At 35.1% G+C, this 21,061-nt stretch overlaps 1 protein-coding gene across 3 annotated transcripts in view; it reads right to left on the bottom strand.

Moving 5' to 3' along the window:
- Positions 1 to 21,061, bottom strand: part of DPY19L1 (dpy-19 like C-mannosyltransferase 1) — an 84,567-nt gene that overhangs the window by 11,504 nt on the left and 52,002 nt on the right. For 2 of the 3 annotated variants that reach the window (XR_012508121.1, XM_074367241.1), the window contains exons 11-19: positions 20,240 to 20,326; positions 18,069 to 18,128; positions 17,424 to 17,504; positions 12,715 to 12,816; positions 8,258 to 8,329; positions 6,254 to 6,303; positions 3,348 to 3,372; positions 2,252 to 2,371; positions 262 to 436 (exon numbers count right to left, since the gene is read on the bottom strand). Coding sequence is in view for 1 of the 3 variants with exons in the window: in XM_074367241.1 (XP_074223342.1) it covers positions 262 to 436; positions 2,252 to 2,371; positions 3,348 to 3,372; positions 6,254 to 6,303; positions 8,258 to 8,329; positions 12,715 to 12,816; positions 17,424 to 17,504; positions 18,069 to 18,128; positions 20,240 to 20,326 (772 nt within the window). In the remaining 2 variants the exon portion in view is untranslated. Of the gene's footprint in view, positions 1 to 261; positions 437 to 1,024; positions 1,211 to 2,251; positions 2,372 to 3,347; positions 3,373 to 6,253; positions 6,304 to 8,257; positions 8,330 to 12,714; positions 12,817 to 17,423; positions 17,505 to 18,068; positions 18,129 to 20,239; positions 20,327 to 21,061 lie in introns of those variants that run through there. The other variant, XR_012508122.1, reaches the window with a different exon arrangement.

Below are 21,061 nucleotides of genomic sequence, written 5' to 3'. Positions count from 1 at the left end.
TTTATATTGTACCATGTAAAACTTTGGATACATTTTGAAAAAATTAGAGTTTATGGAAAATAGATAAATAAATTACTAATAAAATATGCATGACATTTTCTTTGCAAACCATGTAAGATCAGTATCTGTTTCTAGATAATCTAGAAACAACACTGCTTAGAAAGATTAAGAGCATTGGAAGTAATTTGGGTTTAGGGTTTTGTAGTGGTATATAAAATTGTGGAGAAAACCACAGCTAAAATAATATGACTTTTTTTTTACCTGGTTTAGTACTATATTTGATCCATTCTATAAGTTCTTCTTGTGGCAAATTGCTGAACTCCCCTACAATATTCCACTGGGTTTGTAGATTTGCTGAACCTTGTATTGACATTGCTGCTAAAACAGCAAAAACAACAGCACCAGGATGTACTTTGCAAAAGAGCCATCCAAAGAGCTGAAACCAAATTAAGAATATATTGATAACTGTTAGTACAAAGCAGCCTGTATCCAATAAGCCCAAGTTCTTCTCAGAGAAGAATGCAGTCTCTGCTAGAATCCCAAAGGGTTAATTATTCTAAGGAAAAGTTCCAGGAACGATGACTTGAGGGATCAAAAGAATTCTACCATTAGCCTTATACAGGTGGGATCCAATTTAAGAAAGTCTTCCCTCAACGTGCTCTCGCTACTTCCAGATTTGGGTGAGGCCAGGCCTACCCACATAATTTGCCAGGTCCAGTGCAAAATACAAATGTGGGTTGATTAAAATTATGAAGAAGTTCAAAACAGCAACAGCCTAGCATCAATCTAGGTGCAGAGTCCTTTCTGGTTTTTTTTAGATTTTGGTAGTAATTTTTTTTTTTTTATTGCAGTATAGTAGGTTTACATTGTGTTAGTTTCTGGTGTACAGCACAGTGGTTCAGTTTGTGTGTGTGTGTGTGTGTGTGTGTATATACACACCTTTTCATATTCTTTTCTCATTATAGGCTATTACAAGGTATTAGATATAGTTTCCTGTGCTATACAGTAGGACCTTATTGTTTACCCAGTTTTGTGAAGATTTTCCTTGTAGTTCCAATTGTACAAGATCTTCTGTCAAAGTTCAGGAGGCATGCTGTGAGAATGTTCCACATGGATGTATTTTTGGTGTATTCATGGGAGAGGGTGAGCTCCGTGGTCTTCTATTCCACCATCTTGAAGCCCCTCCCAGAGCGGTCCTGAGTGCGGGTCCCTGTGCGATCACAGAGGGCCCATACCTGTGAAGCCAGCCCAGGGCAAGGCTCACTATTTCTCTACCATTAGTCACCACGTGGGGTGGGATTTAAGATAAGAGGCTTCCCACCATCCTCCTTTCCTGTCCCAGCCTGGAGGAATCAGGAACAGTGGCCACACTCCCTGGTCAGCCTCTGGAAAGCAGTGCCTCCCTGGTACAATACCAACATTCTGATCGGGAACCTTGGGGCTGACTACTTTTTTCCATCTTCAAATAGCTCACTCTCAATAATAACACTCTGTTGTTCTCTCCTTACCATTATTTCTCTACGGGTCTGTAGAGCTGGAAATCAAGTGTTTTGAGGGCATATATGTACTTTTGCTTTTTGATTTTTCTATCACTCTACTTATTATCCCTGGAACATGGTGTAGATGCTTAGAAAATATCTGCTCAATTTAAGAAAAGTAATGCTGCTGCACCTTGGCTAGTTGATAACTGAAAAGGTGGCACTATGCAGAGGCATAAACCTGTGAATACAGAGCAAGGAGGCGGATATCCAGGAAAAACAACCAGCACATAACCAAGATGACTTGACCTAAATTTTAAAAAGTAAAGTCAGGGATGTGCATAAAAATGGATACTCAAATAAATGAAACAACATTTTAAAGCTGGACATCAAAAAGGAACATATAATTTAAACGTACCTATAACTTGAAATCAATTGTTAAGAGTTCTTTGTGATATGAATGTCAAAACCAAAAAAAATTTATTTATACAATAAAGCTCTGCTTTCTGTCCACATTTGTAGTTATCATTCAGAAAGTCAGCCTGCACTGATTGTTTATTGTATGCCAGGAACAGTTTTAGAAGTTAAAAAGATAAATGATCTGTTTTGGCCCTTACCCTTTAGGAAATACTAGTACAAAACCGTGAAGAACTTTAATTATAACAATTTTAAGAACTCGGGGTAATTCAATATTATTTTAGGGCCACTCAGTAACAAAGGTGGGGGTAAAAAACTATCACAGCAGGTATAATGCCATGTAACAACCATCTCACCTGTCTTGAGCAGATCAAGGAAGCCATGACACACATGTGTGGAGTCAAGAAGAGTTTCAGTCTCATAATTAAAATACCAAGGACCGTATATGCTAATAGTTGCAGTGCATGATAAACCAGCTGAAAGGAAGAGAAGATACTTTTTACTCCTATTTGTGAAAATTAAAAATATATTGTGAAACTGATGAACATACAGAAATGGGTACTTTTTTCTTAGTAATTTCTTAGAAATTTGAATTTTCTGAGGTAACTAGTCTTAAAATTCACTTTCAACCTTCTCCATTTTATTAGAGGGCTAAAATTATAAAGTCCCTAAGGCAAATGGTTCTACAGTTCTTCTCAGAATCAAGCCTATAGTTAATAAAGTCCACATTTCTGAATCTACCGTGGCGCTACCATCAGATTAAGGTAGGAAAGTGATAAACAGAAATAACTGCTATTTAAGATCCCAGAGCGCCACCTTAGAACTGCCATCAAAACCAGGAAGAAATATGAAATACAGTATTATGAACTATAGCCACCACACTGTTGCTAAGAGTAGGTAGATCTTAAAAGTTCTCATCACAAGAAAAAAAAAGAAAAAAATTTGAGTGACTATGTATGGTAATGGATGTTTACCCTTATTGTGGACCACAATGTATGCAAATTTGAATCATTATGTTGTACATCTGAAACTAATATTATATTATAAGTCAATTACACTTCAATTAAAAAAAAAAAAAAAGAAAAACCTTAGGTTGAATCACCAGGAGATGGGAACAGCAACCAGTCACATCTCTGAAGCCTCAGGGCAAGGTGAACAGAGAGGAAAGTGATCTCTGATCATGAAAAAGAAACTCTGCACATGCGTTTAAATGGGCTCCAGCAATGAACTGCTATGACCATGAGGACGATCAGAGCCGACAAGGACTGTGTGAGTTCCCCACTTAACTGTCCTAACAAACGAATGGTCATGTTGTAGTGAAAACATATATAGGCCTATTTTGAAGAGAATCAGTGGCAACTACCAATACACTTAGAAAAATGGAACTAAAGGAAAGTCCAAATATACACAAACGTTAAAATAAGGTAAATTTTGGTAATATTAAGTCTTTACCTCTCCATGATCAAACTGGTGTTTTCTGAAATGGAAAAAGAAATACTACTATTAAATCAGGGAGTCGCATGTATAAACCTGGAGTTCAAGGGAGAAGTCTGGACACAAATGTGTGACTGGATAACACATACCTCCTCTATCCGAAGCACTGATCTATTTCCAAGACCTAGAACAATGCCTGGCACATAGATTTCATTTTTTTTTTTGAATAAATGAACAAATGACCCAATTAACTCCTAATCCAGGCACATACAATCTGATTTGAGAAATTGGTTTCAAAAATATTGATGTATTAATCAGCAGTAAAAATATTGGGTAAATGAAGGAAGTAAAATGGATCCTTCTTTATTCTTCTTTTATGCCAAATAAAAGAGATGAGTTATCATTTATTGAGCATCTATGATGTTAACAGGATCAGTAAATTCCATTAACTCTGATCTTAGAACTATTTATTATCCCAACTGACAGCCAAAGAAAGCAAGTAAGAAGCCATTAAGTGGCCAAGTCAGGTCTATATGTTGACTGATTCCTGAGGCAACATATTTTCTACTTCATCATGCTGTCTCTATCCTACGTAACCCCCAGGTCCCTGAATAAAGGAGATACTAATATTCACATCTTGATAATTAAACTGTACCTCCTACCCCTTCCCTTTTTATATCAGCATATGACTTTGGTACTCATACAAAATGAACTGTCAATGTGCCATCAGAAAAAGCTCTGATCCTATCTGAACTGAAAGTCCTATGAAGCTCAGTGGTTTCCCGTAATTATTTCTATAGTTGAGTTGTTCTTGAAAAGACTGCTTTGTTTCTGTGAAAAATGCCACTTTTCTCCTTCAGAGCTGCTTACTACAGCTGTAACCATAGCCCCTTTCCAAGCTCTCAAAAAAATTTCATCTCAATTGAAGAGGAATTATGGTATTATATACCAGAAGCTTTTTCCTTTTCCCCAGGCCCTCAAAGGCATCGGGTAGAACAAGGGCACAGTTACAGTAAATAGTTTCTAAATGAGAACAAGGATTGTCTCAAGAGAGCGTGCAATAATTTATCACTGGTTGGAGGTGAAAGAATATACAAGGCTGTGTGTGTTATAAAAGAAAATATATAGATACACAAATTTAACAATCTCTACTTCCCCAAAAATCCCACAAAAGAATGAAATGAGAATTAAAACTTCCTTTACTCTACCCTCTAATCCCATGCTTCTTAACAGTTACAGGTTTTATCCTCCCAAATTCCCCCTATGTACACATCAACATACAAAATTTTCATATTTTAAATAAAACTGTAATCATCATATAAATACACATATGTATGTATGTATGTGTGTATGTGTGTGTGTGTGTGTGTATAGTTTCATCATTTTTTCTTCAAGGATGTATGATGAAATATTTCCATAAAGAATTCCACATTATAACTGGGTCATAATTAAACCAATCCTATACTGGTGGGCATTTTGGTTGTTTCCATTTTGCACATTATACACACCACCACAGTGGGCATCTCTGTACCACTATCTCAGCATTTCTGTGAGCATTTCTAGAGGACACTTACACACTGTGAAACTGCTAGGCTAAAAGACAGGCACACTGTGTTGCTTGTATTGCCAAACTGCCCTCCCACCTACTTCCTCCCACCCTGGCAAGCACTGGGTACTATTAATTTTTACAAACTTGATGAGTAAAAAGGTTTTCACTTTATTATGAGATTGAGCACTTTTTTATGTATCTATTAGTCATGCATAAGTCTTTATTCACTCAACTACTATTCTTTCCTATGTGCCAGGCACTGCATATAAACTGTTGAACTGAACAGAAATGACCCTTCCAACCCCTTCAGGAGACAGGCAACACATCAGTATGTAAGTGTACATGGTGATAAATGCTGAGAGAGAGAAAAAAAAGGGTGTGATGGTGAAGAATAACAAGCAAGGAGATAAGAAGTCTATTCAGAGACGATGGTCAGGAAAGGCTTCTTGAAGGAGGTGACTTCGAGGCAAGAATTAAAGGAGTTAGTCATGCAGACCTGGGCTGTGGGAAGCAGGGGGCACAGTTACAGGCTTAGGGCACAACCACTGCAAGACTGCAGAGGCAGGAAACAACTCATCAAGGTCAAAGAGCAGAAAGGAGATCCGTGGGACATGAGTGTAGTGAGATAGGAAAAATGGGAATTTATTTTTTTCTCAATTGCCTATTTGTGTCTTTCATTCATTTTTCTAATGGATTTTGAGCATTTTAAAAATTAATTTGTAGAAGTTCTTTACGTATGATGGTCATTAGTCCTTTGTCATATATTGTCATTTTCCCCAAGTTGTATTTTTCTGTGAACATTGCTTACAGTATTTTACCAAACCAAAGAATTTATCTGGTCAACGTTGTCAATCTTCCCTTCTAGCTTACAGGTTTTACGTCATACTTAGCAAGGCATCTCTAACCCTAAAATTATAAAAGTAATCTCTTGGTTTTTTTGGGGGGTGGGGTGTCATTTTTTTCTATATTTAAATCTTTGCTCCATCTGGAATTTATTTTATCCAAAAAGTGAGGTATGAGTACACTTTTACACTTCCCTGCCCTTTTCTCAAAAGGCTGTCCATTGGCCCTAAAACCATCAATAGAATAATTTATTTTCCCTCCCAGCTGAAGCACAAAGCTGTGTCCTTCAAGCACAGATTAGTGTTGGGTTACTGTCAGATTGTACTGGATGGGACCTGGAGTACGAATAAGTGACGTGCTGAGCTCTGCACAGATAGGGAAGAAGTGAGAAAAGCAAAGAAGGGGGATGACAACAATCAAAAATATTAATTACCAAATGTTGAGTGTACAGCATGTGACTATAAAATTAATACACTCTAAATATCTACTTAATAAATGGAAGAAGTAACAAAATTATTAATAGCATATTTACCTTATATGTGTCTGTTGTTTAGTTAAGACACCCCACATGTCACTAATAATCTGCAAATAGATTTTTAAACATTTTATAACAGCTGTTTTGGGAAAAAGAATATTTCAACTAACACGTCTTCTAACCTTTCAAAGTTTTACTTACTCAAAAATATGGAAGTATGGAGATAAGAGATAACTCAGAAAATATTAACTACAACAACAACATGCTATGTTTGTACAATATGTAATTATATCCGTACCCAAGAACCCTGTTCAGGTAGAACTTTTTCCTCATTTTGTAAATGAGCAACAGGCTGAAAAGGATTAAATAGTCTCCCTGAAGGTGGACAACAACTAAGAGGCACTGGTGGGCATTGAAACCTGACCTTTTGGCTTCTGATTCACATTTAGTGAATTCCATCACGCCCAGGTTGCTGGCAATGCCTCTCCTTAGTCATACACACATATGAACTGAAGTACTGGCTCAGAGACTGATAAGCACAGCTAACTAAACACTGTGCTTTTATATTTAGCACTCACAGTGGTGGCTGGGGGGTCCCCTAATCTGAAATCCTATTCTCAATGTGGATGTCCTCTGTGACATTGCTGTTAGGTTTTAATTCAGTCCTTACAAGAACCACCAGCTACTGCTTAAATCTATAACACATTCGTAATCAGTCCAGATCAATGCTGGTCAAAAGCCTTAACTCCTAGAATTGCCGATAATTCTAAGGAACCAAAATAAGTATAATCTTATTTCCAAGTAATAGGCTTTTAAGTCATTGAAAATAATTATTCTCTTTCCATTAAATCTTTCTTCTTTAAAGCAAACATCCCAGCTTCTTTAACCCAATCTAATCATTTTCATCACCTGTAGCCATCCAGGGGGCTATCTTTTTTTAATGCATTCTGGATCGCCAACATCTAGTATTTTTTTACTGCCTGCTAGGTGTACAGCCACATAAAGTATGCAAAGGAAGCACAGAGCCTGACCTACAGCAGAAACTGACTAACCATAAACTGGTGAGATTTGAAAAGGGCTGTAGGACTACAGAACTGAATACTACACAACGCCCAACGAGGGGGCGAAGGTGCAGTCTGATTCTTGCTCTTCCTTTGCTTTTTAAGGGACATGATGTGAGGCTGGTAACAACCTCTCTGACCTATCAATTTTGTATCTGTCAAAAGGGGGACGATAATATCTGTGTACCCCACAGTGCTGCTGAAGAACCAATTGAAATAAGGCATGTGAAATGTTTCAGATTACAAATATAGGATGTGAGCAGTAAAGAATATTCTATAGTAAAGAATATTCTACAAATGTATGACATTGTGTTAACACAAATCACAGCTACAAATCAAAAACTTTTAGAGTCTAGCATTTGTTTTTGATTACAGTTTAATCTCAATTCATTCTCTTAAAACACTTGTAGTTACAGAGTTCATTAACTCTTAAAGGAAAAAAAAGAAAGTATCACATCCACTCTTTGCTAAAGATTGGAAATTCCCCAGCCTGATTTATACCTGGACTTAAAATTTCATTATCAAGGCCAAGTTGGGAATCTATTTTATCAAGTTTAGTAATACATTGTTAATATTCTATTTTTTTCCTTTTGATTAATAATAAACTCTATCCAGAAGTTAGTGACCACTGCACAAATGACTTAGAAAGGCACATTTAAATATTTTAGGGAAATATTACATAAAAGTTGAAAATGAGTCAGGAATAATTTACATAGGGAAAAACAACTGTATCAGTATGGTCTCTCTGATCATATCTTTCAAAATACATAACTATCAAAATTTGAGCATCCTCTTCCTAGATCTACTTTATGCTGGCAACTAGCACAATATTTTTAAGGCTTATCAATGTTCATCAAAGGCCATTAGTGAGACAATACAGGATATATTTCAATAAATCTATGTAAAATATGATGTTAGATTAACATGTAGCCTAGTAACTATTGTGAAGGAACAAGGAAATGTTTTATTATGAGAAAGTGCTCTTAAGTGAGAGACGTACCTTTCTAATGATTGCAATAAACACAACAAGAACAACTGGAAGCAATAATGTCTTTGTATACCTCAGTGGAGTCTGAAATTCAGAGAGATGTTTCGTTAGGGGAAAATGTTATATCAAGTGAAATTTCAAATAATGAACCAAGTGAATTTTAAAACATGTAAGTAAACATGAGCTTTCACCCATCTAGGGTCTAATCTACCCACTGACTCCATCACTAAAATGAAGATGCATTTTCACAGAAACAAAATTTCCCAAAATGTTGGGTTGAAAACACTAACAAATACTGTCCGCAAACACTTATAAATGTAAAATGTGACTAGAAAGATTGCTGTTCACTTTTGCAACTACTTTTCTAACAAGAGAGCCCAACTTAATATTCACCTAAGGTCAGTGGAACTCCTTTAAAGGCATGAGATTTACCTGTGCATTTTATGGGGGTAAAAATCTTAACCATGATCTATTATTGATACACACACACAGGCACACACTAATGACCAATGTTTACAAAAGGAATAAAAAAATTTTTATATTTTCTTTAGAAACTTTGTTTGTTTTAAAAGCTCTATGCGTTGAAACCCTATACACCTCTCAAAAATTAGAGGTCACAGTCTTAAACAATCCTGGGCTTGAAATTTCTAAATTGCAATTGATTTGCTTATTACCAACACATTCCCTCACAAAAATAATCTTACATCATTAAGTAAAATAATACATGCTTTCCCAAAAATGTTTATAAAGAGAAGTCTAGTTTCAACCATATTAAAAACACTGGTGTATTTTAACTACAAAGTATACAGTAAATAGCATTTTCTGATTTTCCCTCCCCTTAGTCCAATTCTCTCACTTACTGTTCTGTATCAGACAAGTAATTTTGATAATTCATTATACAAAATGCATTCTTCATGAGTTGGAAATCCCATTAAAAGGAGAATTTTTATGTTTTTATTTTACTATTCACCTTTATAAACATTTGCATAGTATTTATTATTTTAAAACATATAAATATATTTTATTTATAAATTTTAAAGTGTCAACCTATGCAAAAATCATATAACTAAAACTATTTTATTATTTAAAAATTAGACATTTGCTAATAATAACAATAAATATAAGAAAAGTAGTAAGATATAGATCTTTACCTTAAAAAGGAAGTGTGTTAAAATTGTGTTAAAAGTACATAACAAAATTTAATACAGTTCAAACAGTTGTAATATTATATTCTAAAGTTTGTCTAAAAGGTACCTTTTAATATTACTCTTGAAAAGAAAATCAGATTAGCATCAGACTTTTATAGCAACACTTCAGACTAGAAGAAAGCAAGTTGTTTAGCCTACTCAAGGAAAGATATATGAGCCAAAGATTTTGTATCTAGCCAAACTGACCTTCACACATAAAAGCCACTGATAAAATATTTTGAACACGTAAAAACTCAGGGATTACTGCTCCATGAGCCCTTCTTGAGGAATCCACTGGAGAGCAAGCTTCACACAACCAAGAAATAGCAGGAGGGGCTTCAATCCTAGGACTCCTAGTAAGCATTAAAAACAATGACCTACAGAACTATGACAATGATGGGGCTACCGCGGTGACACAATGTATAGTATGAGCGGTTATATGTGCTGACAATGAAGATACTGTGGGACTCTTAAAAATGGGGTAAGGGGGGTAGCATATAGGAAGTAAAATAATCTCTCTGATTATGATATCACAATACATTAGAAATGGGTGAGAATGGGCAAGGGGCAGGAAATGACTAAGGTCAGTATAACTCTGAGGAGGAAACTGATAGAATGGATGACAGCTAATACATACAAGTATGAATATAAAGGAAACAAAATTATAAAACTTCCTCAATGCCAAAAGATACAGCAGAGAGAGGGTATGCACAAGAACAAAAGCAAAGGAAACAAACCACACAGTGAGAGGTGTGTGTGTGTGTATGTGTGCATGTGTGTGTTCTATTAGGATTACAAGTTCTTTAATCTTAATATTTCTTTGTAATTATTGATTTTATTCTAAGCATGAAAGTTATATATATATATGCTCAGAAAATGGAGAAAAAATAAAGGAGACAATAAATTTTACATTTTAATTAGTTGTCAGCATTTTCTCCCCAACGGACTGCATGTTCACATCCTTCACCCATTTCTGCATGTGTAGGGGGATCAGGCTGTGTTTTTGGTGCTGGGGAAGGGTGAAAGCCCTTGGTAATTTTTTTTTTATTGATTTGAACAAGCTTCTTTAACTAATTACATTAATCCCTAGTTTCATTTGTTATATTTATGGTAAGAATCATCCTAGTTAGTGATCTGCTTTTTAATTTTTAAAATATTTAATGTACAGATATTTTTAAGTTACATGCAGACAAATCTATTAATCATTCTCATATGCATTTTGTACTGGTATTATGCTCATTAAAAAATGAAGTTAACATTCATTGACATGTTTCTCAAATTAATTTTTCAGGCTTCATTAATATATAAAATATTAATTAACGGAAATAAAGTTTGGTGTATAATATGATACAAAGTTTTAACCTGACTCCCCTCCCCAACTCAATTTTGCAAATAATACTCATGAAACAATGCATCTCTTATCCACTGATCTGTGGTGCTCACTTCATTTCATACCAAGTGCATACACATAAACACAGTTAAGGACAGACACATGGGTCTATCCAGCACTGCCTATTTTTGGCCATAAAAAATGTTCCTGTCTTGGAATCTCTGTACTTTAAATACTAATGCTTTCCATTTTCACATCTAAAAGGCAAAGATCCCCCTCATTGTTTTTGCTTTCTTTTAACAGCATAATACAATTAAAAAATGATTATTGTGGAAAATTTAAAAGATGTAAATTACAAAAAAAAAAGTTAATCATTGATTATCTCTCCATCAAAAAACCACTCTTGAAATTTTGGTCTCTTACACTTTATTCGATGTGTGCTAACTATAGGTAATGAGATTGGACCGTTTTGCTCACCCTACTATATATCTTAAGTGTCCTTCCATATCAGTACAATGTCAAGTTAAATTGTTCCCTTTGCCCCACCATATGGACGTATCACACATACAATGGATGCCCTCTCTGAACCGGCACCATGCTCAGTCCCTGTGCTGAAGATGCTTATGGAGACGGGGAACAGCAAGCTATAAATAGCTTTGCCATTTTCTTCAAATCGACTGAAGTCATGCTGTGCCTCAAAAAACAATTCCTTCTACCACATTACTGATGGCTCACAGTCTCAGGCTGTAATGGTGTGTATATTCTCCATGTTAAAGGACTTCCACTGTGTCCTAATTTCTCTGTTGATGTTCGCCCTCTCCTTCCTTTACCAGCCCCTTGAAGGAGTATTAACCTGCTGTAAGTATGCATTTTAATGTCTTGCAAGACACTTTTCCTTACTTTCTTCCAGCAGGCTCAACACTATTATTTGTACACTTTATCAGCCATTGTGTGTCAAAACCATTTGCCAGACACAGCAAATGAAGACTGATAGGTGACTGGAGTAAACAGTGTATTTGCAGAACACCCTCAACTCAGAATGTCTGGTTGGTTAAGAGTCTGCATTGTGACACACTCTCCTCCGCTGGTCTGTAACTCAGGACGGGGCTGACCCAGCGGGGATCAAGGGGAAAGTGAATATATCAACAGAGGACAGTTGGGCAGTTTCATATATACACACATAGCTTTGAAGGACAATGTTTCACAGCTACTAAAATGTCATCATAAATCAGGACCACATGGATGGTGTGAAAGGACACACACACATATATATATATACACGTTTGCTAAACCAAACTAGCTCAAAAAGTATTGCAAAATAGTATTTAATACAAAATATCTTAAAACATCAAAGTGCGTTCCCATGTATCTCCTTTGGTCCTCACAATATCTATTTGAGGCATACTACCAGAAACCAGTGAGCTAAGACTCAAAGAATGAGAGTCACTTGTTCAACAACATCAGGTAATATTGCAGACATCTGTTTCATAATCCACTAAACTACTCTCTGGTTTCCTTCTAAACACCTGAGTATAGTTTTAGAAAGAAAAATGTTGTTGGAATGAAAAACTTGTCCTCAATGATATTTCAAAGCAATGAGATCATTCAAACAAACAACCACACAATGAGTGGAAATGTAACAGCTTGAGAGCTTCACTGCACTAATGCTATCCCTGAAAAGAGGCAACTTGAAATGCCTCTGTGTTTACTCATCCAAGAAATTATTGCTAGACTGAGTGCATGTTTCTAAATTATCAAAATGAGAAAAGACCATACATTTCAGGAAGTTGCACTATGTAAATAGGAAAACCTTCCCCTAAGCTGCCAGATTTTCCTTTTCTTTCAAACTGAGATAAGAGCACAGAGGCAAGGACCTGAAGTGACAGGAGCACCCTTTATGAAAAATGAATGGGCCAAAACCTAAGGAAAGAAAAGGAGAAATCACATCTTACCTCCTTTTCCATAAAGTCAAACTCTGCTGCGCAGGTATACAATAAAGTATCAAAATCCTTGTAACTGAAGAATTTTGATGTTAATAGGTTGCCGATATGAGCCTAGTAAGGAATAAAGGGAGGTACCATTAGATTATGCCGTATATTGTAAAAATGCATTTTTATCTTAACAGTACGTAAAAAATGTTTCCACTACATGACAGAGCTCGCTGTTCCCACACCAGCTTGCTTCTTCCTATTAAAGAAGCAGTGATGGACCCTTCAGTTTCACAGTCTCTTTTCTTTTGCTGACAAGTGATAGCTCCAACCACACTCTGCTTTCCATGCTCCATCATCAGCTTTCCAAAGGCTTTATCCTTGAGTTTTGTCTGCTCAAGGTGCTAAACCTGGTGAAATCACTACACAGCATCGGGCGGGCTTAGTAATGTACACTGCCGTCTGTCAATCACAAAAGGACAACGTATGACCGAGTAAAGAAAAGTAAACGTTAACTCAGTTTTTCTGAACAGGGGAATGAAAAGACTTTGAGAGAAGTAGAAAATGGGCAGGCCTTGGAGCAAAACATGCCTTTCGGCAGACAATCGGCGTCTGTGTAATTCTTAACGTGTTACCAAGTGCTCTCACTTACATCACCTCTCTACTTCCCACAGGAAGCCACCCCAGGAAGCTGGAATTATTTTCATTTCACATATAAGTAAACACTTGCCAAACTTTGAATGCACTGTTGTTTAAAAGAGCAAGCACCATAGGAAAGGGGGACTCTGTATCTAAAGCAAATCAGGGCTAAATAATACCTACACGAAGCAGGGGCCTGGGGGTGAGGAGGAACTAAGGCGTGGTGGGGTGTGCTGAAGAATCTCAAGCCTCTGCCTCATGGGGAAGAGATGTGTACTGGTAAGTTTAAGAAATCAATAGGGAGAGTAGGCCTAAAATAGCATTAGCAAACTACCCACCCATTGAAAAGGAGAAGAAACCTAAAAAGAAAGTGAAATGGTTGGAAAATCTCAAATAAAATGAAAGAAGTCCTAATATAATGATAACTACCATAAATATAAGAGGTTTTTTTTGTATAATTAAATATAGTTAAATGAAATTGACAGATACTAAAATTGGACTTAAGGGGAAAAAATTCAACATTACATTGTCTGTAAAAGACATACTTAAAACAAAAGTATGCAGAAAGGTTGAAAACAGAAAAAGAGAACAAAGTATACCAGATAAATGGAAGAAATCTAGGCAAGCAATTGTAATGTCTCATAAAACTGAATTCAAACAAAAATACATGAAAAAAGACAATAAATGACATTATATGCTGGCAAAACAAACAGCAAGCGAGGTTATACATGTCAGGAACATATCTGCAGTTAACAGTATAGATTCAAAGTGCACAGAAGAACAACTAAAAAAATTGTAGGAAGAAAAAGATAAGCTGACAGTGTTCATTGTGTTAGAGTTCCCTCTAAAATAGAAAAAGCAGATAATGTTAGCATAAAATCTGAATAATATTATTAATAAGCTCACAGAGAATACAAACTTCATAAAGAGAGACTATATCTTATCCTCAAACACAAGTGAAATATTTTTAATGTTCACATCCCATGCCACAAAACATTTCAAAGAACTGATATAATACAGATTACTTTTTTCTAATCCGAAGTGCAGGAAAATTAGAAAATAACTAGGAATGGCTTTAAAAATCCTTTCAGCTAGAAACTAACATAAAGCTTAATAATCTTTAGGTGAAAAGAAAATCACAAAATAGTTAATTTGTAAGACATACAAAAAAGTACGACTTGCAGAGAAATTTATAGATTTAAATGCATTTAACAGAAAATAAGAAAGGCTGAAAACAAAAGAGCCAAGCATGTTCCCTCAAGCATCAGAAAAAGCTACAGAACGAACCCAAAGAAATGAGAAGAAAAGAAATGAAGATGACAGAATTTAATGACAAAGAGAAATACAACAAAACCGGAGAGGACTTTTAAAAAGTGGTACTTTGAAAATATTAATGCAATAAATAGAAAGTAGAAAAACAGCAAAATAAATAAATAAATAAATAAATAAATAAATAAATAAATAAATAAATAAATAAATAAATAAATAAATGCAGCTCTTTATAGATTAATATAACATTCATTCCAAATCCAAATAAGGAAAATTAAATAAAAGAGCCTAAGATGATTTCATATACATGCAAAAATTTCAGTAAGAATTTTTCGCTAACTGAATCCTACGCTTTTTTTAAAAAACATGATCCATTTGATAACATACATGAAATGGGTGCATTTCCTCTAAAGACATAAAGGACCAATAACTTTCTAAAGAAAGTGGATTTGTAGTAGGAAAATCCTCCTAGGAACAAAACTCCAGGCCCCGAGGGCTCTGCTGTCAAATTCTACCAAACATTTAAGAAAAGTAGTATCAATTCTACACAAATTCTTATTGAACACAGGAGACTAAACACTTCCCAATAATTTTAGGAAGATAGCATTACCTTGAAACTAAAATCAGATAAAAACATTACAAGAAAATGAAACAGACTAATACCTCTTACGAGTATCAGAAAAAATTCTAAAAAATATTAGCCATCAAATTCATCAATATACAGATAGACAAATACATTGTAAGCAATGAGGTTATCTGAGAAATACAAGGCTGGATCAATACTCAAAAATCAGTGAATATGGGGACTTCCAGATATGGCAGAAGAAGAAGTTAGTAAATCTCCTCCCCCAATAACAACTACGAAATTGGACAAAACTGTCAAAAACCATACTAGGCTCTAGAAACTGAACAAAAGGAAAACAAATTGAGAAACATTCATTCATAAAAAGACTGATGAACTCTGGATGGAAACAGTGGGAGTCTGTGGCATTCTTCCTCAGGCTGCTCCCAGCCAAAATGAGCACCACCACCGCTTCTCCCACCTCGGTCAGCCCAATAGTTCTACCAGGGTGGGGCTGGCCATGAAAAGCAGAACCTTTGCTACTGGAAGGAGCTGACTTGTTTGGAGACAGAGAGCAAAAAATCTATGCACTGTCAGTAAAAGTAGCGAACCCAGTGGGAAAGGAAAGGCGAAAGGTCACAACTTGGCCAGCTTAGGGTTACAGTACTGGTTTGGTGATCAGCAGACTGGCAGACTGGCTACAAATTTTACAGAGATTCTAGAAATGAGACAACCTATAAGATTAAGTTCTCACATTACTGGTGGACTGGAAAGATGTCCACATACGCTGGTGGATGCCAGAGAGCCCAAGCTCTCTACACATCCATGACTGACTAGGAGGTGGTATGTACATTCATGGAAGACCCAAGAAGGTGGGAGTGACAGATGGAAAAAGATGGGACAAACTTGATGTTCAGATCAGAATTAACACAGTATGTCCGAAGGCCATCCTTTAAAAAACCTGCTTGCAAGGCTGACCCTTGGCTGATCCTTGGCTGACATCAGGGAACTTGGATTTCAGAAGGCTCCCACCACCCTAAATGATAAGAGTGGCTTTATGCTGAACACCTACATTCCTTCTGGGAGTCTGGAACTTTGATACATACTAAGTAGAGGGTGTGTATGTTACCAGCCCCCGGTAAAAACCTTGGGGTACTAACCACTAAACTTCCCTGATAGACAATTCTACTGCCAGGCACATAACAGGTACATGTTAAATGAATGAATGAATACATTTTAGACTACACTTTTAAACTTTCAAAAAATCTTTCCACAGGTTGTAGACCACTCCTCACTCCTTTAATAGTCCAGTTATTTTCAACCTTTTTTAAACAAAAAATTCCTTTGTTCATATGAAAGCTTATATAAATGTCCAATATGTAAGAGATTAAAGCCAGACTACCTTGGGTGAAAGAGGTATCAGCAGGGAGACTGGGAAGGAGACGGGCCCCACTGAAGAGACCTTCAAGTCCCAGGACTTCACAGAACTCAGTTTCAAAACCACAGCTTTAATATATTACAGGAGTAAGAATGATAGCCAGTTAAACTACAGGAAAAAATATGTGGTTGGTTTACTTCACTCTTTCTGCGTTGGTGTGTTGCTCTCTTTTTAATTTAATCAATGTGCCCACCAAAACCTCAAAACAAAATAGGCAAAGCAAGTGACAGATAGGAAGAATCCTTAAAGTTATAAAGCAGAAATCTCCTCATTTTATTTTCTTCCCTACCCAATTACCAAAAAGGGCAAAACAAACAGCAATACAAATGTCTCTTAATAAGCCTAACTTGGATAAAATTACCTATAAAATTGGCTATAAATAAACTTTTCACAAGCATTGGCAGAAGACTGGAAGAAAATGAATCTACAATATGATCTATTGTTTAAAAGGCTCTGAAGGTGGTGTTCTTTTTTTTTTTTTCTGTTACAAAAGGAGATTATAAAGAAATCAGAGAAAAATAACTGTAAGGCCTTAAAATTTGAGTGTAAATCTCTAGAGCTTTTTCACCTTAGAATTTTTAAATCTTTGTGATATAGAAAGACCAATAAAATAAGAGAATTGTGTCAGGAAATTAATTCTGGAGAAGAGAGACTATATATACAGTCACATTTACTTTCTATTAGAGTAAATAAATAAAATAACAGGTGAATAGACTTCACCTTAGAATTTAGTTTAAATAATGGTACTTTAATAACTCAAGTAATTCATTCTTAGCCTGTTTTGAATATTTCAAGTCTTTCAAGTTTAAGCAAAAATACACTTACATCATCTGCAATGCCAAAGATCTTAGACGTCAAATACTTGAGTATGACAGTTCCAAATAACCAAAAACATCCTTGGATAACCTACAAAAGAATAATACAGCAAAACAAAACTAAACTGATGCATCATATAGCCACTGCATAGACATAGCCTAGAAAGAAAAAATAAATAAATGCTATAATCACATGTGAAGTAATTATCTCCATACCCAAGAGAAAACGCTAAAAAAAAAAAAAATGCACCTTAAATTAAAATAAAGAATGTTACTCCAAAATCAAGGGCTGTAACTGAAAAGAAAAATATACACATATAATCTTATTATAAAAATTAATATAATTTGTAGGAGATTTACACAGCAATTGCAGTTAAATTCTTCTACTAACAGTTTCTTACACATGCACTGCTCCTCAGAAAAAACATGAGTGAAAAAGTACATAAAACTGGAATTCTTTAACTACCTGTCCAAAATTAATCTTAGCTTGCTTCATGAAAAGGGCAATTTGGCACATTAAAATTGAGCCCTAATATGTTATAAAACGGTTATATCCTCTGCATTATATAGGTCATTTCCTTGAAAGTAAAACATAAATCCAATGATGTATTTTAGAGAAGGAAAAATGTAGACATTCAAATAGATTGATTCTTACCCATAAACTAAGTTCAGATACATTTATTTTCAGAAAGTGTGGTTTCACTGCCAGTAAACCCTGCATGGAGAAAATAACACAGCATACAGTTAATACGTATAAATACAAATTCAAGCACCAAAAAATACTTCTAAATAATAAGACTTTCAAGAATCTAAAATTCAGCACACTGTCAGTGTTCCACATAGCATCACCACAGCTCACTGATTTCAAGAAATAACCCTACTTTATCCTAAGTATTTTAGGTCATATTAGTCACTTTGTAAAGCTGAAAATAGAATCGCCATATGTAAATTTCTATGACTGATTTCTATGACTGGTTCTGATTTACTTAAGAACCAAAAAGTATATAATTTCAGAATTTTAGACAGGTCATAAGATTTTCCATAAGCTAAATATTACTAACTCCTTGAATAAACTACAAACGAGCTTTTAATGGATCAACTAAATACTTCTCTATCAAATCTTGTAAGTCCAGGCACATTATAGACTCCCAAAGTACAGCACCTATGAAGATCTAAATCTACTTCAAGCTTGGCAAAAATATGGTTAGAGATGAAAACGTAAATACACGAACCCAAATTAAATCTTTTTGGATGTTTCTGAGAACACAAAATGTGTTACAGTTAAGGTTTCAAAGTGGTAACTAGAAATAAAAACAGGCAAATGTGTGCTTATAGTTAAATATGCAAAAACATGCTATATTCTGTAACTGTTGCCATCATTTATTTTTATACATCAGAATATATGAAATATGCATAACACTTAGCCCATACCTAAGACACACCTTGGTGTCAAGAATCTAGGAGGAAACCTGACACACTGTAGGTGCTCAACTGAACTGAAGAAAAATTTCTTGCAAAATATACTTAGATTAGGTTTTACTGATATGCAGTCTTCCATTCAATGGTTTATCTGCAAACAAGTACCAAGAGTCACGTACTTCAGCTTGAGTAATAGCAGGATTTCCCCATGTACATACATAAATACAGAATTGAGTACATTGCCACATTTCCTAATTACAAAAAGAATTCATGACTGCAAGTTATGCCTAATATTAAAGCACAGCAACTCAGTTAATGATTTTTTGGTCATTGTTGGAAACACAGCATCACCACATGCTAATAGCTAATTTCTGTGCCTAAGTATACTGAAGTCACATAGCTTGAAATAAGTGGCAGTCTAGATTAGGAAGAGGCAAATATAGGGGAAATGGGATCTTAAATATATATTATTTATAAAATAGAACAAAGAAATAGGAGATTCCAAATTTGTTAGTGGATTCCAGAAATCAAGAAAGACAAAATGATTTGAGTTACTTAAATAATTATTTAAGAAACAGAATACATTTCAATTAAGACAGTGCAATATGCTTTTGTCTATTAAGAAATTAGCCTAATACCAAAGCACATGCACGTTAAATACAAGGAATAGCTTCTTTTCTCTTAGATTTGTGAAACACTGTAATGGTAAAACCCACTGACAAAAAAAGCTGTAACCACCCCTGGAAGTCCTTAAATTTAGAAAGACTTATATTTAGAAAGTCATCTCGCTAAAAGTGGCAGAAGGAGTTAGATGACGCTTCACCTTTTGCTCTAATTCTTTAAGACAGTCTCCCTCTAATCTAAATCTGTTCTTGGTAGTGATCTAGTAAAATATAACTGAATCATCATCTGACTTAAACTATCTGAATAATTAATACAAATAGACATGAGGGGAAAAACTAAAAAAGCAAGGTCTCAAGCCTCTTATCACTGTGGAGCTAGGAGGAGAGATGCTGTGAGACGCCAGAGAAGGGGGAGGAGGCCAGAGAGTGGAGAGGAATAGGATAAAAACAGAAAAGAGAGGAGGAAAAAGAAAGAAAGAGGAAAGCCTAGAAACCATTCTAAAATGAACCCTGGGACCAAAAGTTAGGCGACAGAAAAGATGAAGAAAGAGAAAGGACAGATTGGGACTACAAAGGAAAGCGCTATGTTTTCCAAAGTTAACTTTTGTTGTGCTTCTTTCCTGTTTTGGAAGTGAGAACTTAAATACACTATCACATATAGATGAATTCAGTAAGACACTTGAAATAGTTCTTGTAGAAAACCCCACATGAATCTCAAGCCAGTGATAAAGAAACTGATAAACCATTAGTTTCAAAAACAGCTGTGCACTTAAGGAACACTTACCCAAATAATTACCAAAGAGGAAGCATAATAAGAAGTTAATAACATTGAGTTTCCAAACATCAAAACAAAACAAAGTGCAAGAGAAATCTGGAAAAATCCAAGAAAAATATAATTAATACACAGAAAACAGTTTACAATGTGTCAATTTCTGGTTTACAGCATAATGCTTCAGTCATACATGAATGGAGTATACTTCAATAGAATACATATATACTAAAAAAAAAAAAGAAAAAAATACAGAAACAAAAAAATACTGATTTTTATTCTGAAAATTGCACATGCCCATGATAAAATTCAAACAGTTCAAAAGGGAATACACAAGGAAAACAGCCCATATTCTATGCCACACTTCAAACCACAGAGATCAACATCACCAATTCCTGTGCAGCCTTAGAGACACTCACATGTACAGATTCTAGTCTACATTTTTTTAAAACCACAAATGGAAACTTGGCCCAGAAGCTATGCTATTGCTTGTTTTTACTCTTAGTTTCAAAGAGCTTTCTGTATCAGTCCAAATCAATCTAATTCATTCCATTGAGTAACTGAAAAAAGTACTTGAATCTAGGGATGTACTATAATTTATTTAACCAGTCCTCTGACTACTGAACATGTAAGTATTTTCCAGTTTTATTTTGTTTTTTGTTTTGTTGGTGGTTTGTTCTTCCTATTACAAACACTGCTATGAAAAACATCCTTACATATATCTCTTATGTACATATCAATGTACTTATGGGATAAATTACTAGAACGGAATTAATGGATCAAGGATATACACATTTTAAAATTTGAGAAAACACTGATAAATTGCCATACAAAATA

This window comes from Camelus bactrianus, chromosome 7 (assembly GCF_048773025.1).
Source record: "Camelus bactrianus isolate YW-2024 breed Bactrian camel chromosome 7, ASM4877302v1, whole genome shotgun sequence".
Taxonomy (NCBI): domain Eukaryota; kingdom Metazoa; phylum Chordata; class Mammalia; order Artiodactyla; family Camelidae; genus Camelus; species Camelus bactrianus.
Note: the sequence above shows the minus strand (reverse complement) of the source record. Positions and strands in the feature narration are given on the sequence as shown.